The sequence below is a fragment of the Stomoxys calcitrans genome, chromosome 5, assembly GCF_963082655.1.
Source record: "Stomoxys calcitrans chromosome 5, idStoCalc2.1, whole genome shotgun sequence".
In the NCBI taxonomy this organism is placed as follows: domain Eukaryota; kingdom Metazoa; phylum Arthropoda; class Insecta; order Diptera; family Muscidae; genus Stomoxys; species Stomoxys calcitrans.
Window position 1 is genome coordinate 10,150,609 of NC_081556.1, and position 25,924 is coordinate 10,176,532.

At 35.3% G+C, this 25,924-nt stretch overlaps 1 protein-coding gene across 3 annotated transcripts in view; it reads right to left on the bottom strand.

Moving 5' to 3' along the window:
- The window catches only part of LOC106081249 (membrane-associated guanylate kinase, WW and PDZ domain-containing protein 1), a 58,385-nt gene that overhangs the window by 17,290 nt on the left and 15,171 nt on the right, over positions 1 to 25,924 (bottom strand). For all 3 annotated transcript variants that reach the window (XM_013243083.2, XM_013243085.2, XM_013243084.2), the window contains exon 2: positions 18,135 to 19,393. In XM_013243083.2, coding sequence (XP_013098537.2) covers positions 18,135 to 19,098 — 964 coding nt within the window. In that variant the 5' untranslated portion in view covers positions 19,099 to 19,393. The remainder of the gene's footprint in view (positions 1 to 18,134; positions 19,394 to 25,924) is intronic.

The window sequence follows — 25,924 nt, forward strand, 5'->3', positions numbered from 1 at the left end:
AAAATAGCTTTAACCGTTTCAGGGATATGGGTCGTCGGAGTCCCCAAAAGTCGTCAAATAGCAAAAAAAAAATCGAGACAAGACTTCGAAGACCATGAAGCAAGTGTTAACATCTTCCAATTATGCTCAAATTTTGAGAATCTTAAAATCTAACAAAATGAAATGAAATGGTTAAACAAATCTATTGATTCATATGTAAATATCTTAACATGGAATAGTAATACGAGCCATATGTACCAACAATATATATATATAATTGCTCATTCATAAAAGGTTACACAAAAAAAAAAAACGAAAAAGAAAATAATGTAATGTTACCACGTGCAGCGTGCCATAAGTGGGAGAAACATTGCGGTTGAAATTTAAGAAATGCTTCTCTCTTTGTCTCTCTTTCCTTTCATAGGCATTGGGATGTGTTAGTCTTTAAACTAGTCTTAATAGCTGGCTGTAACAATTATTAGTGTTAAAAATGCCGTTACCACCTTTTTTAAAGCGATGACATTCTCACCATTTGTTTGTTTACATTCATTATAATTAGGCATAGGAAAGAAAAGAGTAGGGGCAATTGAGACTAACTAGTTAGTGTATTGTTTCCAAGGGTGTAAGCATAAAAAGGGATAAAGAAAGAGAGAGAGAGAGAGAGATAGAGAAGAGGTGGTTTATACCCTCAAACTAATGTTAACGACTTTACCGCAATGTTGTTGTTGTTGCTCATTCATTGCACGAGTCTATCATCAAGGCACACTGTTGATTTGTGGTTAAATGTAACAGTGACAGTAGTAATGCCGCCTTAACGGGGATTAAATGGATGGCTGACATTTATTTTGAATAACAATAACAACAATGGCAAAAACTTTCTGATCTGTTCAACCTTTCAAAACCAATCAAAACTAGTAGGGAAAAAATAACATTAAATCGATCATGAATGCAAACCAAAATAAAAAGAAGACATAAAATAAGGGATTGAAACTATTTATGTGAATGAATATGCCACATGTTTATTCAGTGGGAGATAATGAAATAGGCAAAATAAAGTTTGAAGTCCATTATAGGCAATACCAGTATTATGTTAGTTTACTAGAACAATAAATTAAAGATTATTCCTAACACCTTTACACATCTACCATTAGTTAGCACTCCGCCTTATGAAACCAATGTTTGGCCTTCGCTGCTATAGTAGTAGTAATGAGACTCTCATCTAATATCGTATTACCCTGATATTTGTGTGACATGAAGAACAACCACAAGTTGACAAGTAAATGAAATGATTTCAATACTCTTCTTCTTCTTGTTAATTTTGCCACCACACATTGCAATGCAGGCGTCGAATGAAATGAAAAATGGCAATAAAACGGAATCTGGTTTAAGCTGTTAAACAAGTTAGAGCTAGAGAACCATACGAAACAATAATATAAAAAAAACACAAGTGTTGGTCAATTTAGGTTTTCTAGGTTAACACCAATGGTATTACTGATCATCATCACCAACAACAACAACAACAATAATACCATTATCACCAACTATGTATGTAAAGGGTGATTTTTTTGAGGTTAGGATTTTCATGCATTAGTATTTGACAGATCACGTGGGATTTCAGACATGGTGTCAAAGAGAAAGATGCTCAGTATGCTTTGACATTTCATCATGAATAGACTTACTAACGAGCAACGCTTGCAAATCATTGAATTTTATTACCAAAATCAGTGTTCGGTTCGAAATGTGTTCAAATTTTGACAAATTTTGTTCAGCGATGAGGCTCATTTCTGGTTGAATGGCTACGTAAATAAGCAAAATTGCCGCATTTGGAGTGAAGAGCAACCAGAAGCCGTTCAAGAACTGCCCATGCATCCCGAAAAATGCACTGTTTGGTGTGGTTTGTACGCTGGTGGAATCATTGGACCGTATTTTTTCAAAGATGCTGTTGGACGCAACGTTACGGTGAATGAACACATTTCGAACCGAACACTGATTTTGGTAATAAAATTCAATGATTTGCAAGCGTTGCTCGTTAGTAAGTCTATTCATGATGAAATGTCAAAGCATACTGAGCATCTTTCTCTTTGACACCATGTCTGAAATCCCACGTGATCTGTCAAATAATAATGCATGAAAATCCTAACCTCAAAAAAATCACCCTTTACGTTCATATGAAGAATGATTCATTGTTAAGCCAAAACAATTTCATATTTGGCAAGCTGCTAAGACTTAGCAGCTAAGTACTTCTATTTTGGCTACTTTATTACCATAAACTGGAATCTAAAATTCATTAGTGACATATTTTTGGTTTTAATGGGTCAATACAAAACAAGTAAAAACGTGCTAAATTCGGCCGAGCCGAATCTTATATACCCTAGACCATGGATCGCATTTGTCAAGTTCTTTGAATGACTTTTTCAAATATATATATTCAATGTCAAGTTATGGAGGCCACCGTTGTGCAGAGGTTACCATATCCGCCCATGACGCTGAACGCCTGGGTTCGAATCGTGGCGAAACCATCAGAAAAATTTTTCAGCGGTGGTTTTCCCCTCCTAATGCTGGCAACATTTACGAGGTACTATGTCCTGTAAAACTTCTCTCCAAAGAGGTGTCGCGCTACGGTACGCCGTTCGCACTCGGCTATAAAAAGTATGCTCCTTATCATTTAGCTTAAACCTGAATCTAACTGCACTCATTGATATGTGAGAACTTTGTCCCTATTCCTTAGTGGAATGTTCATGGGCAAAAATTGCTTAATTTGCATATCAAGTTATTGGCCGATATGGACCGTCAGCAAGTCAAATTGGGAGATCGGTTTATGGCAATTATGTCAGTTTATGAACCGATTTAGACCATGCTTGGAATAGTTGTCGGAAGTTATACTTAAACGACATACGCAAAATTTCAGCCAAATTGGATAAGAATTGAGCCGTCTAGGACTCATTAAGCCAAATCAGGTGGTCGATTTATATGGCGGCTATATCAGGTTATGTACCAATTTGAACCATACTTAGCACAGTTGTTGGAAATTTTGACTAAATCGGATGAGAATTGCGTCCTCTAGTGGCTTAAGAAGTCAAGACCCAAGATCGGTTCTTATGACAGCTATATATGGACTGATTTGAATCATACCTTGCACAGTGGTTGGAAGTTTTTTCAGGACATATCAAAACGATATATGAAAATTTTCAACAAAATCGGATAAGAATTGCGCCCTCTAGAAGAACAAGAAGTCAAGACTCAAGATCGGTTCATATGGCAGCTATATCAGATTATAGGTGGATTTGAACCATAATAAGCACAGTTGTTGTATGACATACCAAAATGATATGTGCAAAATTCAGCCAAAACGGATAAGAATTGCGCCCTCTAGAAGCTCAAGAAGTCAAGAACCAATGATTGGTTTATATGGCAGCTTTATCAAAACATGGACCGATATGACTCATTTACTATCCCACCTGACCTACACTAATAAGTAGTATTTGTTCAAAACTTCATGCGCTTTACTTTTTCGATAGTTAGCCTGCTTTCGACAGACGGACGGACATGACTAGTCGGCTTAAAATGTAATGACGATCATGACTAGGTATACTTTATGGGGTCTTAGATGAATATTTCGAGGTGTTACAAACGGAATGACAAATTAGTATACCCCATCCTATGGTGGAGGGTATAAAAACAAATGATTGAAAACTACTTTAATGGTACTATCACATAGATAAAGAATTTGAACTTCGCACATGGACTGGTTGGTGGCGCTTGTGAATATAGATAATCTAAGAACATGCCGCAAGCAGAATTCTGCTCTCAATGGCATGCAGTTGGCGTTTTCTAAATATGCATTATTTCCTCTCCCGTGAAGGAAACTATGGCGTAATGCATGTATATGGGGTTTCGGCAGTCGTAGCTTTCAATATGTGTACATTTTTATACCGTCCACCATAGGATATGGGAATACTAATTTCGTCATTCTGTTTGTAACTCCTTGAAATATTCGTCTAAGACCCTATAAAGTATTTTGGGTCGATCTAGCCATGTCCGTCCGTCCGTCCATCTGTCTGTCGAAAGCACGCTAACTTTCTAAGGAGTAAAGCAAGCCGCTTGAAATTTTGCAGAAATATTTCTTATAAGTGTAGGTCGGTTGGGATTGTAAATGGGCTATATCGGTCCATGTTTTGATATAGCTGCCATATAAACCGATCTTGGATCTTGACTTCTTGAGCCTCTAGACGGTACAATACTATCCGATTTGGCTGAAATTTAGCATGAGGTGTTTTATTATGACTTCCAACAACTTTGCTAAATATGGTCTAAATCGGTCCGTAACCTGATATAGCTGCCATATAAACCGATCTGTGGTCTTGACTTCTTGAGCGTCTAGAGGGCGCAATTCTTACCCGATTTGGCTGAAATTTCGGTCGGTCCATAACCTGATAAAGTTGCCATATAAACCTATCTTGAATCTTGATTTCTTGAGCCACTAGAGGGCGCAATTCTCATCCAATTTGTCTGAAATTTCGCATGACGTGTTTTGTTAGGACTTCTAATAACTGTGCCAAAAATGAATAAAATCGATCCATAACCTGATATAATTGCCATATAAACCGATCTGAGATCTTGACTTCTTGAGCCTACAGAGGGCGTAATTATTATCCAATTTGGCTGATTTTAATAGCATTTATACACTGTTGTATAAATTTTTAGCAGAATCATTGGTGGGTTCCTAAGATTAGGTCCGCCCGAACTTAGCACGCTTTTACTTGTTTTTAATTTTTTTCGGCAGAGCTACTTGTTTTGAAGGAAAATAAAATAATTACCATTTGTTGTCAAATTTTGAGAGCACAAAAATTTCTCTGTAATTTCAATCCTCTTTGCTATCTCAATTATTGAAAATGTTTGACACCTAACAAATTAAGTTTAACTTTGAATTCATGCAAAGAGAAAACTTTACTCTCCTAAAATGAAAGAATACCAAGTTATTTAGTTCTATTGATCAAAGATAAATTTCACGAAACAAGTGAGGAAAATTACAGGAATAGTACAATATGCTGCAAGCGGAGAAAACACAAAGATATATCTAAAATATGTAGCTTGCTGCCATATCGGATAAACAAATAATGGATAGTTTAAAGTTATAATGTAGGCAGTCTTAATAAAACTCTGGAATTTTATTGAAATGAGTAGAATTTGGCGCTCTATTAATCTTTTCTCTAAGTAAAGAGTTGAAGCAATTGAAATATTGGCTTTTTTTCATATTCTCTTTATTTGTTTGCCTTATGCAATTCTATCTCACCATAAAAAAAACTCTTTGTCATCTATCATTCATGTTCACATTACCAGAGATTGCGAGAGTATTAATTGATGTATGTAGACAAAAGCTAAGCTATAAATAATTTGTGGAATAAATATTCACATGTATAGTACATATTTATTTGTATAAATAATATACAACAATGGCATGGTTTTGTTTGTTGGCTGGTGGCTCTTGCTTGGTGGTTTAATCTTTAAATGCAACACTTTTTGCTTTGTGAATTAAATGTTTCTCGAGTTGAGTTGCAGACGATGAGTGTGATGATAATAGACCTTTGAAGAATTCTTTCTTTGTATACAAATAGAGATGTGTCTTCCTGATACTTGGTGCGGATGTATGTACATTATTCTACACACACATGGAGATGTACTTATAACATTGTATGTACATAGATCCAGTGCACACAGCATATTGTTGTTGTATAATATCAAAAAAAAAAATGATGATGGCAAATTCCAATGATAACTACAACATCAACATTGTCGGCATTAGTAATGATGAAGTTATACACCACACCATTCTAAGCACTTCAGCATGATAGAGCGTCCATAACGAACCCAAGATCTAGATAAAGTATTTAGAAACAATAACAACAAGATGGGGAGTCGAAGAGAGGAAGAGAGAACAAAATACATACATACTTTAAAAGAAATGTCTTTCAATTTCATAGTAGAATAGGATGAAACTAATTGTACGTGGGCCAATATGAAAGTTTAAAGATCAACATAGCAGTGGCCTGGGGTTCTACATGTAGAACCCAGGGACTAAGTTCTGTTTTCGACTTCCTGATTATAATACAAGCGATCACGGAGGTGGTATAGTGTCAACGAGAGGAAGTCGAGCGTGAAAATCTTTACTGCCATTAAACTGGCCATCAGGGCTGTAACAAACCGGACGGTAAGATCACGCACAGTCTTGAAGGGTAGTATGGCATCATCCGCATTGTTTTGGGTGCAGGATGTAGAAGTAAGGGAGGTTGAAAGAACAGACGATTTGGCTGTGAAAGCCAGAGGACTGTAGTTTAGTGTGTTAATCTGAAGACGCAGTTTGAGTTAAGGGCGTGTGCGATAAACGTGTATACAGCACTGTGGAAGCAAGCAAAAAAGAAGATCAGAAAAGCCTTCATAAAGGGACACATAAGACTACAAGCGCACTTCTGCAGTAAGCAAGAGAGATGAAATAATTATAAAACGTTGCAAGGTGGGAAAGAATCGAAAAAAAAACTATTAAAACAAAAGTGTCGTTTGAGAACGGATAGAAATAACTCTTTGAAATTGTTAGAGCTGACGTGTTATCGAGATTACGAGGAAAATTTCAAGGTACTGGGGGTCCGGACGCCTCTTGGCAGGCCGAAATTTTGGTTGAAATCGGTCCATAACATAGTATAGCTGTCATATAAACCGATTTGGGACCTTGACTTCAGGAGCCTCTAGAGGGCGCAATTCCCAACCGATTTAGCTGAAATTTTGCATAACGTAATGACTTCCAAAAACTGTGCCAAGTATGGTTAAAATCGGTCCACAACTTGATTTAGTTGCCATATAAACCGATATTGAACCTTGACTTCTTCAGCCACTAGAGGGCGCAATTCTTATTCGATTTTTATGAAATTTCGCATGACGTGTTTTGTTACGACTTCCAACAAGTGTGCTAAGTATGGTTGAAATCGGTCCATAACCTGGCAGAGATGCCCTATAAACTAACCTGGGGTCTTGACTTCTTGAGCCACTAGAGGGCGCAATTCTTATCCGATTTGGCTGAAATTTTGTACAACGGCTTCTCCCATGACCTTCAACACACGTGTCAAATATGTTCTGAATCGGTTCTAGCCTCATACACCCCCCCTATAAACCAATCTCCCTATTTTACTTCTTGAGCCCCTAATGAGCGCAAATTCCTATTCGATTTGGATGAAATTTTACACAATTACTTCTTCTGTGGTCTCTAACATTCAATTCAATTATGGTCCGTATCGGACCATAATTTGATATAGCTCCAATAGCATAGCAATTCTTTTCTTTTATCCTTTGTTTGCCTAAAAAGAGAAACCGGGAAAGGAACTCAACAAATGCGATCCATGGTGGAGGGTATATAAGATTCGGCCCGGCCGAACTTAGCACGCTTTTACTTGTTTTAGAAAAAGTTTGTAAGAATTCTATTTTTATTTTATTTTGTTTACTTTAAAGTAGATTATTTGAACTCCTTTCCATTGTTGTGTTCGTTCGTTTGAAGTTACCCATTTTTAAAACGCCTACTACAGCGTATCACATAGGCACTAATTGTTGTGAAAAAAAATTGTAGAAGTGCAATGCCATGTTATAAATAAGTTACCTTGATTTTGTACCAGTTACTGTAAGAGGATGTGGTGCAAGGCAGGTTATGCTTACCTGTCGCTTAGTGCAGCATAACATTGTGGTAGAGACAAACTCGAGAGTAAAGCCAAGCTGTAATTGAAGGCAGCGCTACTGACGAAGCATTGCTGCTTGGTTAATAGCAGCTCATATCCACCAACGCAAGGAGGGAGGGAGTACCCATTCCCATCCTTTGCATTGCTCTACATGTTGTTCCCTCTATAAGTCTAGTTGATGAGCCAAGCTATTTTTAATTTTTTACTTTTCCCATTCATTCCGTTAGATTTGGGGGAGGTGAGCACAAATTCATAAGTGTATGGTTGGTGAGACTCTTATGGTGATGGCTTGTCTTAAAAAATGTCCAAATGGGATTGGGCGAAGGAGGATGAGTGAGAGTAACTAGCATATGAATAAGGTTTGATTAAAGTATTATGTAGTATAGAACGACATGATGAGGTCTCTTAGAAAGCGGTAAATTTCCCTGCTTTAATTATGTTTGCAAGTGAATCGGTCTTGTTATTCATAAATAAGTCATGCAGTAATGCAATGGTTGATAAGCATATTAGGGTAGAATAAATTTAGATGTCTCTATATAATGTACAAAAACTATATTTTAAATAGATCAGACTTAATTTAGATAGACCTTCCAATTAAGGGTCTTGATCCCATAAAAAGCGAATTTTTTGCCCATTTTCGCTGTAACTGTGACTTGTATAAGAGTCCTTGGGACCTAAATCAAATATGATCCAGACCAGCGCCGATTTGCATATCACAATGGATATGGTAGTGGAGTTGTTATAAAAGAGGATGGTTAATGTATGCATGGTGGTGGTATCCAAATTCGGCCACGGCCAAACTTAACATGTTTTTACTTGTTTTTTTATAATTCTTTTTTTATTATTATTTATATTTTTTATTTTATTTTTTGTTTATTTTTTACTTTTTCTATGTTATTCTATTTGTTTTTTTTTTTTTATTTTATTTTATGGTATGTTATGTTATGTTATGTTATGTTATGTTATGTTTATTATGTTATGTTCATTTTTATTTATTTTTTTAATTTCTATTTACTTTTTTCGTTTATGTTTTATTTAATTTTCGGTTTAGTTTCATTTATTTTTATATTTTTTTTTACTTTATATTATTATTTTTTTATTCTTTTATCCATACTCTCTAATATACCATCTCTTTGTAATGCATTGCATGTTCATCATATCTTGTTGTTATTCTCTTATCATAACGTTAGAGAGAAAAAATCTGGAATTTTTCGCAACATAAATACATATCTACAGAGTTTGAAATGTTCTTTAATTGTTAATGACATGGGGCCTATAGACTGCATATAGATAGCATGAGATTTTATATGTATATGTATTATAGTGATGTATGTGCAGAGATGCATTGAATCTTAAAGAACAATTCAAACTTATGAGGCAACACTTCCGTCTTACATTTTACCATCGGTTTTTTATAAGTATTTATTGAGTGTGGGTTTTATGGTTCTCTGGTAACACATTTGAGAATGTAGATAACTACAGGGAATCCTTACTCCCTATTTATACTCCTTATTTATATATTGATATAAATAAAATTTTGTAATCAGAAAAATGGTTCAAACGGTTTTTAATTTCCTTTGCCATTTTCATGTACAACAAATTTGCCATAAAAATCGATAACCAAAGTTATCGAATAGTTAATTCACAATAGATAACAATTTTGTGACTGCAGGAATTTTAATATATTTAAGCACCATGATTAACGTATCAAACCGGGACTATGGGAACTCTCTATACAGTTCCCCTCACAATGTGAAACGGATTTTTAATAAGCATTTGAGAGTGTAGATAATTAAAAGGAGTCAAGGTTATATCGATACAAATCAAAGTTATTAACCGGAACCATGGTCTAAAAGGTGTTTTATTTGCTACGAAATTTTCCTGTAGGTAACCAATTTGCAGAAAAAGAATCGATAACCTTAGTTATCGAATAGCTAATAATGATGTTAAAGATGTTTCACCCAAAAGAGGCTAATTTGCTTATATGCACTGAGATTATCCGAATTCTCCCAAAGAGAAGATGCAGTTTATGTTCTGGTGGGCATACCACAGAAGTACTAGACCGATATAACCGCGTTACAGAGAGTTCGATGAAATTGAAACGGATCTCGATAACACACAAAGCCATACACGATAATCAGCCGGAGGCTTTGCGCCTTGTCTCCTGATTGGGATGAGCAAGTTCGTCCTTGATGAAGTAAGCTGATATAAAAAATGCGATCAAAATATACGGCCATTTGACCGACTTTATAAATATTAAAATAGTTTAAGGTGTTTTAAAGGTAATAATAAAGAAAGGTATATTATGGGTAAATTAACTTCTACACAGTCTAACGCTAGCGTTGGCTAGGTTATGTTCTGATAATAAAAGAAATAAGTTTCTACGAGCAAGCAATGGCTGACTTTTTTATATCCTTATACCTCTTACCATCAATCCATTTAAAAATCATATTTGCATGTCCTCTAGTTATCTTAATTCTCCTACCTACTATTCAAACTATCGTTTAAACATTATTTGTCTAATAGTTTAGTCCCCTTTAATTAAGAGTGTGTTCACATTGTTAGGCTATCTTCAGCAACAATGTATGACCAGTGAAGCCTACAGTTATGTAGAAATAAATGAAATGAACATCAATTGGCAAAGCTAACTTTGAATACAAAAGAAAAAGTGGTAGCCTGGTGAACAAAAAAAACCAAGCACAAAAAGGTGGAAAAACGTTTATTAACGCCAACGTCAAATACTAGGAACCTAGATGTAGGAAAAAAATTGTGTGCTCCAGATGCTTTGTATTTGTTAAACAACATCCTCCAGAGAACTTTAACTTTTAAATAAACTTTATTTGGCCGCCTAATCAAATGGCAAACATGAATGACGTGCAAGCAACTTCACTGAAATGAACTGGACCACCACCGCTCGGTTGGTCGGTCGCTCGGTTGTTTGGTCACCAGAGAACAGAAGCATAAAACAGACTGCCTTAATTATGCTCGGCAAAGGAAGTCATCACTGTATATCGACAGGTACACCATTTCCAATTAAAATTTCACAAAAGTTCAACCACAGCAACAGCACTTAAAGGCTGGGGCTCAATGTCGAATGTCCTTCTGGCGATTCTGACACTGGAGGCAGCACTTGCAAACAAAGTTTTATTTTTCATCTGGACGAGTAAATGGCTGTATATCTTTCCAGGTCATTGGGTGGGTTAATTTAAATTTGCTGTGAATAAAAGATATTGCATTTTGCCCTACTTACCACATCAATAGACTCACTGAGAGAGAGAGCACTCAAAGAAAAATGCCAGATGGAGGTCAATTGTGAACGTTTAAAAAGTTTCCTCAACAAATTGGTCTTCTATCATAAAAGACATATTGTGCAGCTAGAAAGCATATACATGCAACAAAAACTATTTGAGAAATTATATGCCAAGTACATCAGCCATGCAGAGATGCCGACCCATAGCCACTAATGGAGAAGGGAAATTTTTTCTTTGAGTGTACTTGAACAAACATTATTTGATGTTAACGAGAAAATAAATAAATGTAAAAAAATATGTAAATATGTATAAATATGTAACATATCATTCTAGCTCTAGTAGATGTGAAAGAAAGGAGCCTAGAGCATAACAAAATCGTTTAATATTCGGCGGTATAAAGACTCTAGGAAAGATGACTATTTTGAACTCGATTTTATGGAAAAAATCTAATCTTTCAAGAAAATCTAATTTTCAAAGAAAATTTAGTTTTAATAGAAAATTAAATTCAAATAGAAAATTGTATTTTCTTAGAAAATAAAATTTTAATAAAAAAATCGAATGTTCATAAGAAATCGAATTTCCATAGAAAACTGATTTCTTATAGCAATTAAATGTAAATATGTATAAATATGTAACATATCATTCTAGCTCTAGTAGATGTGAAAGAAAGGAGCCTAGAGCATAACAAAATCGTTTAATATTCGGCGGTATAAAGGCTCTAGGAAAGATGACTATTTTGAACTCGATTTTATGGAAAAAATCTAATCTTTCAAGAAAATCTAATTTTCAAAGAAAATTTAGTTTTAATAGAAAATTAAATTCAAATAGAAAATTGTATTTTCTTAGAAAATAAAATTTTAATAAAAAAATCGAATGTTCATAAGAAATCGAATTTCCATAGAAAACTGATTTCTTATAGCAATTAAATTTTTCATAGAAAATCAAATGTTCACAGAAAATGGAATTTTTGTAAAAACTCGAATTGCCAAAGCAAATCGAATTTTCATAGGAAATCTTATTTTCAAAGCAAATTGAATTTTCACATAGAAAATCGAATTTGCATGCAAATCGAAATTTCACAGAAAATCGATTTTTCAGAAAATCGATTTTTCAGAAAATCGATTTATCATAGAAAATCAGACTTTCTAGAAAATCGAATTTTCATAAAAAATCGAATTTTTATAGAAAATCAAATTTTAATGGAAAATCGAATTTTTATAGAAAATCGAATTTTTATAAAAAATCGAGTTTTCATAATAAATCAATTTTTCATAGAAAAACGAATTTTCATGGAAAATCGAATTTTTATAGAAAATTGAATTTCCATGAAAAGTAAAATTTTTATAAAATTAAAATTTTGTTGAAAATCGAGTTTTCATAGAATATTAAATTTTCACAGAAAATAAAATTTTCATAGAAAATCCAATTTTCATAGGAAATCGAATTTTTATAGAAAATCTAATTTTGATAGAAAACCGAATTTTCATAGAAAATCGATTTTTCAGAATATTGGGGTATCACACAAAGTCGATTTATCATCAAACTTTTGAGAAAATTTAATTTTTATAGAAAATGTAAATTTAATGGAAATCGAATTTTTATGGAAAATAAAATTTTTATGGAAAATCATAGAAAATCGATTTTTCATGGAAAATTAATTTTTCCTAAGAACTCCAATTTTCGTAGGAAATCGAATTTTCATAGAACATCAAATTTTCATAGACAATAAAATTTTATGGAAAATCAATTTCATATCATGTTCTTGACCGATTTGAACCGTATATGGTAAAAATTGTGGCTTCCATGGGCTCAAGAAGTGAAATCGGGAGATCGATTTATGAGAGCTATATCAGGTTATAGAACGATTTGGACGGTGGCTTCCATGGGATCAGGAAGTCAAATCGGGAGATCGGTTTATATGGGAGCTATATCAGGTTCTTGACCGATTTCGGTCGTACTTGGCACAGTTGTTAGAAGTCATAACAGAACACCACATGCAAAATTTCAGCCAAATCGGACAAAAATTGTGGCTTCCAGTGGCTCAAGAAGTCAAATCGGGAGATCGTTTTATATGGAAGCTATATTCAAATCTAAACCGATATGGCCCATTTGCTATCTCCAACGACCTACATCAATATAAGGTATCTGTGCAAAATTTCAAGCAGCTTGCTTTACGTGTTCGACCGCTATCGTGATTTACAGACGGACGGATGGACGGACATGGCTAATTCGAATCGGAATGTCGAGACGATCAAGAATATATATACTTTATGGGGTCCTAGATCAATATTTCAAGGTGTTACAAACGGAATGACTTGATTAGTATACCCCCATCCTATGATGGTGGGCATAAAAATCGAAATTTCACCATTTTTTAGTACTTATTTCATTGACATTTCCCTCAATATTTTAACGGAAACAAATTTTTTTAAGTATTGGTTTTTGTTAAATTTTGTAATTTGACTCTTCTAGTTTACATTGTCAAATTTCCATACTAATGTCATGCGTTTACTCGCTCGGCTTTGTTATGATAATGATATGGCCACTCTAACACGCCCCAACGCACAAAAGCATGCCACATATTTCATAAATATTAAATAAATGCATTATGGTAAATATCCGTTTATGTCAAACGGACGGCTTACTGACTGGCCTGGGCTCTACTTCACAACATTTGCCCCCAATTTTGGGGGAGAAAGTGCTATGCAATGATAAAGAGAGTGCTGGCAAAAAGTGCACTTCATTAAATGACTACTTTGTATGAAATTGGATGGAATAATTTAAGCGGTGAATCTACAGCAAAAGACTGATGGCAAAGCCATATGAATGGGATAGACGAAACCTCTTGAGGTGCTCCCAAAACATAGAAATTATTTGTTGACTAGGATGAGTATTCTCTCCCACTACCCTTTCTTTCCAAATGATATTAAATTTTAGAAATGTATGAATTAAATTGTACCAAGGTTTTTGATATGTTAACTTTGAGCTTTAAGAGACAAGAATTTTAAAATAAGGCAAACGTTAAAGAATAAACTAATTAACTATTAGCTTCAGTTTTCACAGTGAAACTCCGTATAAAAAAATAGTGAAAATTTTGTCAAAACAATTTCATTTGTGGTACTAAGTTCTTAATTGAGTGGAAATTTGGCATTCATAAAAGCGTGGACGAAACGTTTTTCAACTTGAGCCAACATGATAAAAAAAGGAATTTTCTTCCCATTCGCGTTGCATTTCCGTTCATTTTCTTTCAAATAAATAACATTTGTTAGCAAATATAGTTATTTCACTGTTATTTCCCCTGATTACACTACGCAAACAACACAATTTACCAAAATTATGTTGGCGGTAAAGCATATGATGGGAGTGTTGCCTATATGTCTTTTTATTGAAAAAAGACTTTTTTGAGGATTTCTGCAATAAGGTCGAAAGGAGAAAAACATCATCTATCAGATGCAACATACGACTAGCTAAGAAGTTCAAAAGGAAAATAAAATGAAAATAAATAAAATGTCATTATAAAATGTCGAAGTGTTCTACTGTTTTTGTTTGTTATTTCAATAAACACCCTATATGCCTAAGATTAAAGAACTTCAAATTCCATTTGTGTCCAACCATGTTTATAGGGTGATCTTCATTAAAATAATATTTGGGTCATTTGTGACTTGTTGTTAGTTTAAACACGTTGGCGTCACTACCCAGCAGTCACGAGGCAATAATTTTCGACTTTATTCAAATTACTTAAGCACGCATTAAAAAAAAAAATAAAAAAATAAAATAAAATATCTATGTCACGCACAAAAAATACCATAAATGCTGTGGTGATATGCTTCTAGAAGGGAACATACATTAAACTCGCACGTCCAACAACACTTCTTGGTTTTTGGTAGTGTCAAATTTAACACCAACCACATTTGTCATTGAAATTTGTATGGACCTATTTATTTAAATTTATTTTAACATAAATGGAAAATAAAAAATAATGATTTTTTAATTCAAATGGGGGTTTAATTAGGGCATTAGTTTGTGTACACACAACTGTGTACAAAATAATTACGTCATATGAGCCATTGTGGAAAATAAAGTTATTGACCGAACTTTGTTTTAGGTTAAAGAGATGGGTGTTAAGTAGACCGAAAATGTAAGTCCATTGTGAGACACCACAGTTCTGATTTTGAAGCGACAAACAATACGAAAACGAACTCACGATCACCGCAATAAGCAAATAAGAAAAAAAAAAAGAAAAAATCGAGTCGTAGTTTTTTCCTCAGATGAAAATATATTATAATATAAAAATTCACGATAGAGCGCCACCTATATGTGAAATTTAAAATTATAATACAGAAATATTTATAACAAAAAATCCTAATACAAAAGTAATAAAAACCAAATACAAATGTGGAAAAATCCTTATATAAAAAAGAAATTGAAACACAAATATGACGAAAAATTAAATTACAATAAAAATCAAAATAAAATACAAGTCCTAAAAGAAATATGGACGTCGAATTTAATTCATCACTCAATAGAAGGAATAGGCACACTTGTGGTCAACTGAGAAAAAGTGGGATACAATTCTTTGCAGGAAACATAGCTTGTATTACGCTCTTTCCGAATCTATTTAATTTGGAGCCCTAAGTATTAAAGAAACCAAGATATTGGTCATTTTTGGCAAAAATATGATGCCCCATTTTTCAGAGTTAATGGCCCACTATGGCCAACTGGGAAATAGTGGGCTGATACCGTTTACAAGATATATAATATTGACCACGCTCTTTCCGAGTTTGTTCAATGTGGAGCCCTAAGTGGTAAAGATAGTAGCCATTTATGGCAAAATTTGGTAATTTTTTTTCATATGATACCCCATTTTTCAGAGTAAATTGGCCAACTGGGAAATAGTGGGCTAAAAACCTTTACAGGAAATATGAAAGGGACTACGCTCTTTTCAAATCCATTCATATGGACGTCGAATTTAATTCATCACTCAATAGAAGAAATAGGCACACTGTGGTCCACTGAGAAAAAGTGGGATACAATTCTTTGCAGGAAACATAGCTTGTATTACGCTCTTTCCGAATCTATTTAATTTGGAGCCCTAAGTATTAAAGAAACCAAGATATTGGTAATTTTTGGCAAAAATATGATGCCCAATTTTTCAGAGTTAATGGCCCACTATGGCCAACTGGGAAATAGTGGGCTGATACCGTTTACAAGAAATATAATATTGACCACGCTCTTTCCGAGTCTATTCAATGTGGAGCCCTAAGTGGTAAAGATAGTAGCCATTTATGGCAAAATTTGGTAATTTTTTTTCATATGATACCCCATTTTTCAGAGTAAATGGCCCACTGTGGCCAACTGGAAAATATTGGGCTAAAAGCCTTTACAGGAAATATGAAAGGGACTACGCTCTTTTCGAATCTATTCAATTTTGAGCCCTAGGTATTAAAGAAACCAAGATATTAGCCATTTTTGGCAAAATTTTGAAATTTTTTTAACATGATGCCCCATTTTTCAGAGTTAATGGCCCACTGTGGCCAACTAGGAAATAGTGGGTTGAAACCGTTTACAGGAAATATAATAGGGACCACGCTCTTTCCGAATCTATTCTGCGACAACTGCACTACTTCCATGGTACACATTATTCTGGCTTGTTTTCGGCCTAGAGACGAAGCCCAAATTTTAAGACGATCGGATGAAAACTGCGACCTTTGTACACAAATTAACATGGACAGACGGACAGACAAATCAGAAAGTGATTCTGAGCCCATCGGTATACTTATCAATGGGTCTATCTATCTTTCTTTTGGGTGTTACAAACAAATGCACTAAGCTATAATACCCTGTACCACAGTAGTGGTGTAGGGTATACAAATATGGAAATCAAAGTGAAATTCCTATCCCTTGTTTTTTTTTTGTTTCTATGTATTTTCCCGTCGTTAAAATAGGGTACTACATTGTTTTGATATCTCAAGGCAGGCGGACCCTCCCCCTTACCCCAATTTTCAGAAACCCCAAATCACGAAGGTGGGTAGTGCGATTTAAGCGAAATTTTGTGTACTCTCTTATAGTAACCTATAACAAAAATTTGGTATCCAAATTTCGGATGGGGTACCTAGGGGGGCCGCCCCACCCCAAAACCTACTAAGTTTATATATTGACCAATCATGACAATATGGGACTCAAATGAAAGGTATTTTAGATTAGAAAACGTATATGATATCTATTGGGTTGCCCAAAAAGTAATTGCGGATTTTTCATATAGTCGTCGTTGACAAATTTTTCATTCTTTCTTCTGTCAGTTATCAGCTGTTACCTTTAGCTTGCTTTAGAAAAAAAGTGTAAAAAAAGTATATTTGATTAAAATTCATTCTAAGTTTTATAAAAAATGCATTTACTTTCTTTTAAAAAATCCGCAATTACTTTTTGGGCAACCCAATAATTGTCGGACCGAGTGTTTGGGGGACCACCCCAACCCCCAAAACTCCCCTATATCGGACATATTTACCGACCATGGCAATATGAGGCTTAAATGAAAGGTATTTGCGAGTAGAATACGAATGTGATATCCAGATTACACCCCCTTCCCAAAACACCCCCCAAACAGAATATATAATATTTACTGACCATGGCAATAAGGGGCTCAAATAAAAGGTATTTAAATGTAATAGAATACGAATCTAATATCCAAATTTGGGATCAAATGTTTGGTCCCCCCAAACAGGAAAAAATTTATGACCATAGCAATGTGGGGCTCAAATGAAAGGTCTTTGGGAGTAGAGCACGGATCTGATATCAATATTCGTGAAAGTGTCTGTGGAACCAACCCCACCCCCAAAACCCCACCCATATAGAACGTATTTGCAGACCATTGCAAAATGGGGCTCAAATAAGAGCTATTTTCAACAAAAATTAAATTTGGTATAATTTTTATAAAAATCAACTTTAATAATTAACATTTCGACAACATTTATTATAATAATTTTTTTTTGATAAAAATTTTTATACAAATCATTTTGAACGAAATTTTCAAAAAAAAAACATCATATTTCGACGAAATATACTAAGAAAATCTAGGAAAATTTTCGTGAAATTTTCATATCCCATCGTTGGAGAAACAAAATTGTATTCAAATGATATAAAGAATAATTATTAAATTGTAATTATATAGCAATTATTGAAAGCTTACCTTTGCTTCCTTTCAATATGCTATTGAGATTATGTTGGCTACTGGTGCTGTTGTTGCTGCTGCTACCACCTCCGTTGGCCATAGCCTGGCCACTAAACACTGGCGGGGGATTATGATGATGATGCAGATGATGGTGCTGATGTTGAAGCTGATGTTGTTGCTGTTGCTGTTGTTGTTGCTGCTGTGTTTGTTTAATGTTGCTATTTGCATTGGTTTGACTATGGGCAATGTTGGGGGCAACACTAGCACTTAGCGGGGTGGTGGTTACATCCTCCCGGGAAGCATGTAATTGCTGTTGTTGCTTTTTATTGCTAAAACCGGAAACTGGAAGCGGAGCTAAGCTCCCACTAGCACTTAGAATACTATTCGTCGTGGATGTGGATGACGAGGAGGCAGCAGCACCATCCGTTTTGCCAACAATCACCGGAGATGATGACGTTGTCGTCGGTGTTGTGGAGCCATGATGGTTCATTTTGTTGGAGAATGTTGGAATACTTGAATTACCGTTGTTATAATTTGAATTGATATTGTTGTTGTTGTTGTTGATGTTGATGTTGTTGCTAGCAGAACCATTTTCTAAATTTGAATTTCCGTTAAATGTTGCTAAACCCGTTGCTGCAGGAGGCGGATGATAATAATTATTAAGTTTTTGAAATTGTTGAGATGCTGTTGCTGCAGCATACTGTTGCTGTTGCTGCTGTTGTGGATGCTGCACTGTTTGGTAATAATCTTCTTCTTGTTGCTGCGGCATGGCATTCGAGCTATTGCTGGTGGGAAAAGTGCAAGTACCAGCCAATGCCGCCGCATTCGTTGCAGTTGCTGTCGATGATGATGATGTTGTCGTTGCTGTTGCCTCCAAATTGCTGTTATTACTTAGCTGTGTTGTCATTGCACTGCTGCTATTGGCCGTTACTGTTGCCGTTTTTCCTGCAGCTCCCCTACTTCTTGTGACCACAGAATACATTTTTATGCCAAATGGAATTCTTTACATGTCATAACGACACAAAAGTGCCGCAAAAACTATTTTCTAGTTACACATCCGGATTTTGAGGAATCTTTGGAGACCTTTTGTGAATAAGAAACTGGAGATATTTTCCTTATGCTTTATTTTAACTATTTTCTATACTTTTTGTGCTTCTTCTTCTTCTAAAGATTTATTAATAACTTGGGAACATGCATTTTTTTCGTATTGTTAGATATTTCTTCTTTAACTTTTCACTTAAACAGATAACCAGTATCCTTTTATTTATGGTTAAAATCTGGAAAAGAAGAAAAGAACAAATATTCAAACAAAAATATAAATTTTGAAAATATGCTTCAAATATGAAATATTTGAAAAATTAAATATTTTAAAAATCTATAACAGTTCCTTGCCTAGTATTTCTTTCTAGGCAAAGAAAGGATAATGGATAAGAATTGCTATGCTAATGGAGCTATATTAGGTTATGGATCATATGGACCAATTCGGTCCATGCTTGGATTGTGTATTGGAGACCATAGTACACAGACATTGTGCAAAATTTCAACCAAATCAGACAAGAATAGCCCCTATAAGAAGTCAAATCGGGAGATCGGTTTATATGGTTATAGACCGATTTGGACCGAGAACACTATGTGCAAAATTTAAGCCAGATCGGACAAAATTGTGGCTTCCAGGGGCTAAAGAAGTCAAATCGGGAGATTGGTTTATATGGGAGCTATATCATGACCGATTTGGACCGTACTTCGCACAGTTATTAGAAGTCATAACCGAACACTACAAGCAAAATTTTGGCAAATCGGACAAAAATTGCGGCATACAGAGGGTCGAGAAGTCATATGGGAGCTATAGTAGGTTATAGACCGATTTGGACCGTACTTGGCACAGTTGTTGGGAGTTATAACAGAACAACGCATGCAAAATTTCAGCAAAATCGGACAAAACTTGTGGCTTCCAGGGGCCCACAATGTCAAATCGGGAGATCGGATTATATTGGAGCTATATCGATTTGGGCCATACTTGACACAGTTGTTGAAAGTCACAACAGAACACCGCATGCAACATTTTGGCGAAATCGGAAATAATTGTGGCTTGTAAGGACTCAGGAAGTCAAACCGGGAGATCGGTTTACATGGGGGCTATACCAGGTTATAAACCGATTTGGACCGTACTTGGCACAGTTGTTGGAAGTCAAAGCCGAACACTACCAAATTCGACAAAAATTGCGGCTTGAGGAGGCTCAAGAAGTCAAATCGGGAGACCGGTTTATATGGGAGCTATATCAGGTTATATACCGATTTGGACCATGCTAAACACAGTTGTTGGAAGTCATAAGAGAACACTATGTGAAAAACATTTAAGCCAAATCGGACAAAAATTGTGGCTTCCAGGGGCTCAAGAAGTCAAATCGGGTGATCGGTTTATATAAGAGTTATATACAAATTTGAACCGATATGGCCGATTTGCTATTCCCAACGATCTACATCGACAGTAAGTATATGTGCAAAATTTCAAGTGGCTAGCTTTATACGCTCGACCGCTATCATGATTTCGAAGGATGGACGGACGGGTATGGCTAGATCGACCCAGAATGTCAAGAGGTTACAGAATATATGTATTTTTGGGGTCGCAGATCAATATTTCGAGGTGTTACAAACGGAATGACTAGATGAGTATATCCCCATCCTATGGTGGTGGGTATAAAAACAGCTGAACCGACTTTCATGAAATTTTTACAGATGGTAGAGTTTAACTCGCCGGTGAAAATAAGGTACCCCTAACCACAATGGGTGCACCGATTTAAGTGAAATTTTGTATGCCACCTTATGGTAACCCAAAACACAAAATTGGTATAAAACTTTGAGGTCAAATAACCCTACCCCAATGGACATGTTTACCGATTGGGATAATATGATGGTATCAAATGAAAGGTATGTAAGATAAGAGTACAAACTTGATATAACAATTCGACCTCGACCAAAAAAAACAAACAAAAATTATTGTGTTGCCCAAAAAGTAATTGCGGATTTTTCATATAGTCGGCGATGACAAATTTTTTCACAGCTTGTGACTCTGTAATTGCATTCTTTCTTCTGTCAGTTATCAGCTGTTACTTTTAGCTTGCTTTAGAAAAAAAGTGTAAAAAAATTATATTTGATTAAAGTTCATTCTAAGTTTTATTAAAAATGTATTTACTTTCTTTTAAAAAATCCGCAATTACTTTTTGGACAACAATACATAATTACCGATTGGGGCAATATGTGTTTCAAATAAAAAGTAATTGGAAGTAGAATACGAAACTTATATAGAAATGGGGGGAAATGAAACAAATGAGTGTGCCAGACGGGAAGACAGTCCCATAGAAGCCGGTTGTACGTAACGGATTGATCCGATAAAATCCTTCGCCGGCAAGGGCTACCGCCTCAGTTAACAATACACTGCTACAACAACAATAACCAGGCGGGATGAATAATTTCCTACAAATATGAAATTTTGTAAAAAAATTCACATAAATATGAAATTTTTAAAAAAATTCCCATAAATATGAAATTTATGAAAAATTTCCTATAAATATGAAGTTTATGAAAAATGTCCTATAAATATGAAATTTAAGAAAAAATTCCTATAAATATGAAATTTATGAAAAATGAAAAATCAATTTGTGTCTGTTTGTTTGTTCCGTATAGACTCAAAAATGGCTGAACCGATTACCTTGAAATTTTCAAAGGTTGTGTAGGTTGGTCTGGAAGGAAACATAGGCTATATAATTTTTTTTATATCGGGAGGGGGCGGACCCTCCCCTTAACCCCAAAAGTACTACCCAAAAATAAAAGTGGACCGATCGGGACAACATGGGATTCAAATGAAAGGTATTCAAGAATAAAGTACGAATATACCAAATTAGACCCAATGAACCTGGGGGGACGCCCCAGCCCCAAAACCCCTTAAAATAGGTTTATTTGACGATCATGACAGCATGGGACTCAAATGAAAGGTATTTCGGAGTAGATTAAGTATATGGTTAGGAAGTAGGAATAGGTTTTATAATTTATTGATAACGGAAGGGGGCGAACCCTCCACCGTTACCCCAAAAACACCAGCCAAAATCAAAAGTGGACCGATCGGAACAATATAGGTATCAAATGAAAGGTATTGGAGAGTAGAATACGAATGTGATATTAAAATTTTGTAAAATTTTAAGTACCCTTCGGGCCGCCCAAACCCCAAAACTCCCCCAAACAGACGTATTGGACGTTCATTTCAATAAAGGGCTCAAATGAAAGCTATTTGGGAGTAGATTTCGAATCTGGCATACAAAATCGGATCGAAGTATAGGGGGTCATGCCGCCCCTCAAAAACGCCATTAGACCCATTATTTTTATAGATTGTGTCCGGAAGGAAACATAGGCTACATAATTTTTAGTTATCGGTTGGAGGCGGACCCTCCCCTTAACCAAAAAACGCCACCCATATCCGAAAGTGGTCCGATGGGCACAATACGGGTATCAAATGAAAGGTATTATAGACCACAAAACGAATATGGTATTAAATTTTGGGTCCAACTACCCAGCTGCATTGAAAGGTATTAGGAAGTAGATTACGAATATCACATTAAAATTTGCGTTCAAGTCTAGGAGGCGCTTTTTCTCTCAAAAATACGTCGAATAGGTTAATTGAGCCATTATGGCAATATGGAACTCCCATGAAAGGTATTTGAGAGAAGAAATCGAATTTGATATTCAATTTTGGTGCCAAGTATTTTGGGGTACACCCTTAAGCACCCCCTAAACTGAACTTCATATCCGTTGGAAATAAAGAACCAATTTGATATATATTTTCAGTGCAATGTGCCGGTGGTCACTGGAGCCCCAAAACACCCTCGAAACGGTTCATATTTACCGAATTTGATATTCATATTTGAGTCGAAATGTTTGAGGTGCCATCTCTCCCCTAATGAGAACATTATCCTAAGGAAGAACATTACCACCAGGAATCAAGAAGGGGCAAATTCTCACACATCAATGAGCGCTTTCCGATTCAAGTTTAAAATCAATGATAAGGGACGGCGTCCCGCAGGGCGACACTTCTTTGGGGAAAATTTTTTAAATGATCATGCATGGCATTGTACCTCGCAAAGTCGCCAACATTAAGAGGAGATAAACACCGCTTTGTCCCATGTTTTCGGCAGGATTCGAACGCGTTCAGCGTCATGGGCTACAATGGCACGAATTCCATATCTGCATTCAGGGCGAAGTGTCCCCACACTAAAAAGATATTAGAGAGTTAAAAAAGGCGCAGCGGAGCGGGTCCGGTTCGGCTAGTTTACTATAAATATGAAACTTTTTAACAAATTTCCTATAAATATGAAATTTTTTGAAAAATTTAACATCAATATGAAATTTTTGAAAAATTTCCTATACAATGGAAAATTTTTTTTTAAATATGAAATTTTTAAAAAAAATTTTAAAATAAAAAATTTTTTGAAAATACTATGACATATGGGCAATCAAGTCTTAGCAGCTTTCGATAATGCCCTTAGACGCTTAGATATCAAAATCGGACTCTGAAGAGTCTATAAAAAATCTTTATTGCCATAGTGAGAGTCAGGAAAATGAAAATGCCAAATCGTTTCGGTATCTCCGGTAGCAAAGTCTCAGGGGTCTTCTATAATTGAGGATTTTAACAAAGAATTCCTGCCGTCTTTAGCACATCTTCAATTCAGGTTTATTGCTTCTAATCATGCTATAAATATTTAAATTTTATGGTGTTTTTATTGCTAGCACCATTATTTTCTATTGCTGGAAAATGCTTTGGATTTTTAATTAAGTAACGCATAAACATGGCATTATGGCAGCCGCCGGCGAAGGCGACTGCACCCTATCGACAAACTTTCTCATGCAAATAATGGCACATTTTACAGGTCTTTTGGCTGTTGCATATACATGTGGAAATCTATTTGCATTCATGCCATCCATGAATGATGGCTGCCACACTAGCCGCCTTTCTCTTTCTCCCTCTGCCTCATCCTTTTTGCTTTCTTTAGGCATTCTCGTATGCCATTCATAAAACTAAAATCGTTAACAGACTCCATAGAGCATATACACTGACAGTCTACATGCAGTCTATTTGCCTTTCCTAGCTTAGCCTGGCCTAGGTAGTGATAACTAAGACCTCATTTGCTTCCATAAACAAAACCCAACTTTCATAAATACCCATATTATGTAAATAATTTTTAACATATTTAGATACGTCTCTAACACTTATGGATGGCGACCATCATCATCATCATCATCATCGCCAGCAGCTGTAGCTGCAGCAACAGCCTCAAAGTGGCACCAACCAACGAACCAACTTCAAAATATCATACTAACATTAATAAATAAAACATGTGTGTTTCACTTTCTGTTCGATGACCCGCATAGTTTGTGTGGTGCAGATGTAAGTCCACTTTCCTCTTCCAAACAAGAGTCCTGAATGCCTCCTCCCTGTTTCGAGTGCCATGGTATTTAGTTACACTGAATATGTGCCACTGCAACATTTCAGCAGCATATGTGGCACGTGTGCATCAACATTTTTCCTTTTTTTTCAATTATCACATAAAAATAACATACTCTCCTCATCTGTTTAAGTGTTGGTTAAGAGAATATGCTAAATAAGCGATAAATTCCTTTAATAGTTTCCCAAATAGACATTGTATTATAGTTTTGTTAAAATATATAAAAAAAAACGTGAGTTAATATTTTTGAGGACAAATTTATCAAAACTTTAAATAAGGTTCTACTAGGTACAGTAGTTCAAAAAATCGGCATTATGGATGACTGGAAACCGGTTAGCTTGCCGAGAACACCGCTCTTCGAATTATTGTCGTTTTCGACAATCCAATTTAGCCTGAAAATTATTTAGAGAATTTCGACCTCACCGTCTTAAAATTTCCATTTATCCCGAGTATCGAATGATTTGGTAAAAATAACCTTAAACTAAGTTAATTTGTGGATATTTTCAGCAGAATCCATGGTGGTGTGTTTCCAAGACCCGGGTTCGCCGATAAAGCTGGCAAACTATCGATAATCTCAACATTCGATAGTTTTAATAATAAATATCGATAGTATCGATACTTTCGTTAATTTCTCACCACCTATTTTTCAAACGAAAATGAGAAGTAAAAATCAGAAGATCAATTTATATAGAAGCAATATCAATGCACAAAGCAATATCAATGGGGCTCATGAGAGAAATCATTCTACAAAATGTTAGCCTAATCGGATGAAAATTGCGCCCTCTATAGGCGCAATGTAAAGGGTACATTCAGTGTAGGATTGCTTATTTTTGGAAAAAAATAACTTTTGTGATAGTATCCATCGGAAAAATATCAATCGATATTCAGTCAAAAAATTAAATATCGGTAGTGCCATCGATATTTTGCCAGCTCTATTCGCCGAACTTTTTTACTTGTTGCATACAATATTTGGGAATGTTCACCATTTTACATTACCTTGTTATACCCACCACCATAGGATGGGGGTATACTAATCTAGTCATTGCTTTTATTATACCTCGAAATATTCGTCAAGACCCCATAAAGTATATATATTCTTGATCGTCTACGCGTTCTGAGTCGATTTAGCCATGCCCGTCCGTCCGTCTGTCGAAATCACGATAGCGGTCGAACGCGTAAAGATATCCCCTTGAAATTTTGCACAGATTCTTAATATTGATGTAGGTCGTTGGAGATTGCAAATGGGTTATATTGGTTTGAATTTAGATATAGCTCCCATATAAACCAATCTCCCGATTTGACTTTTTGAGACCT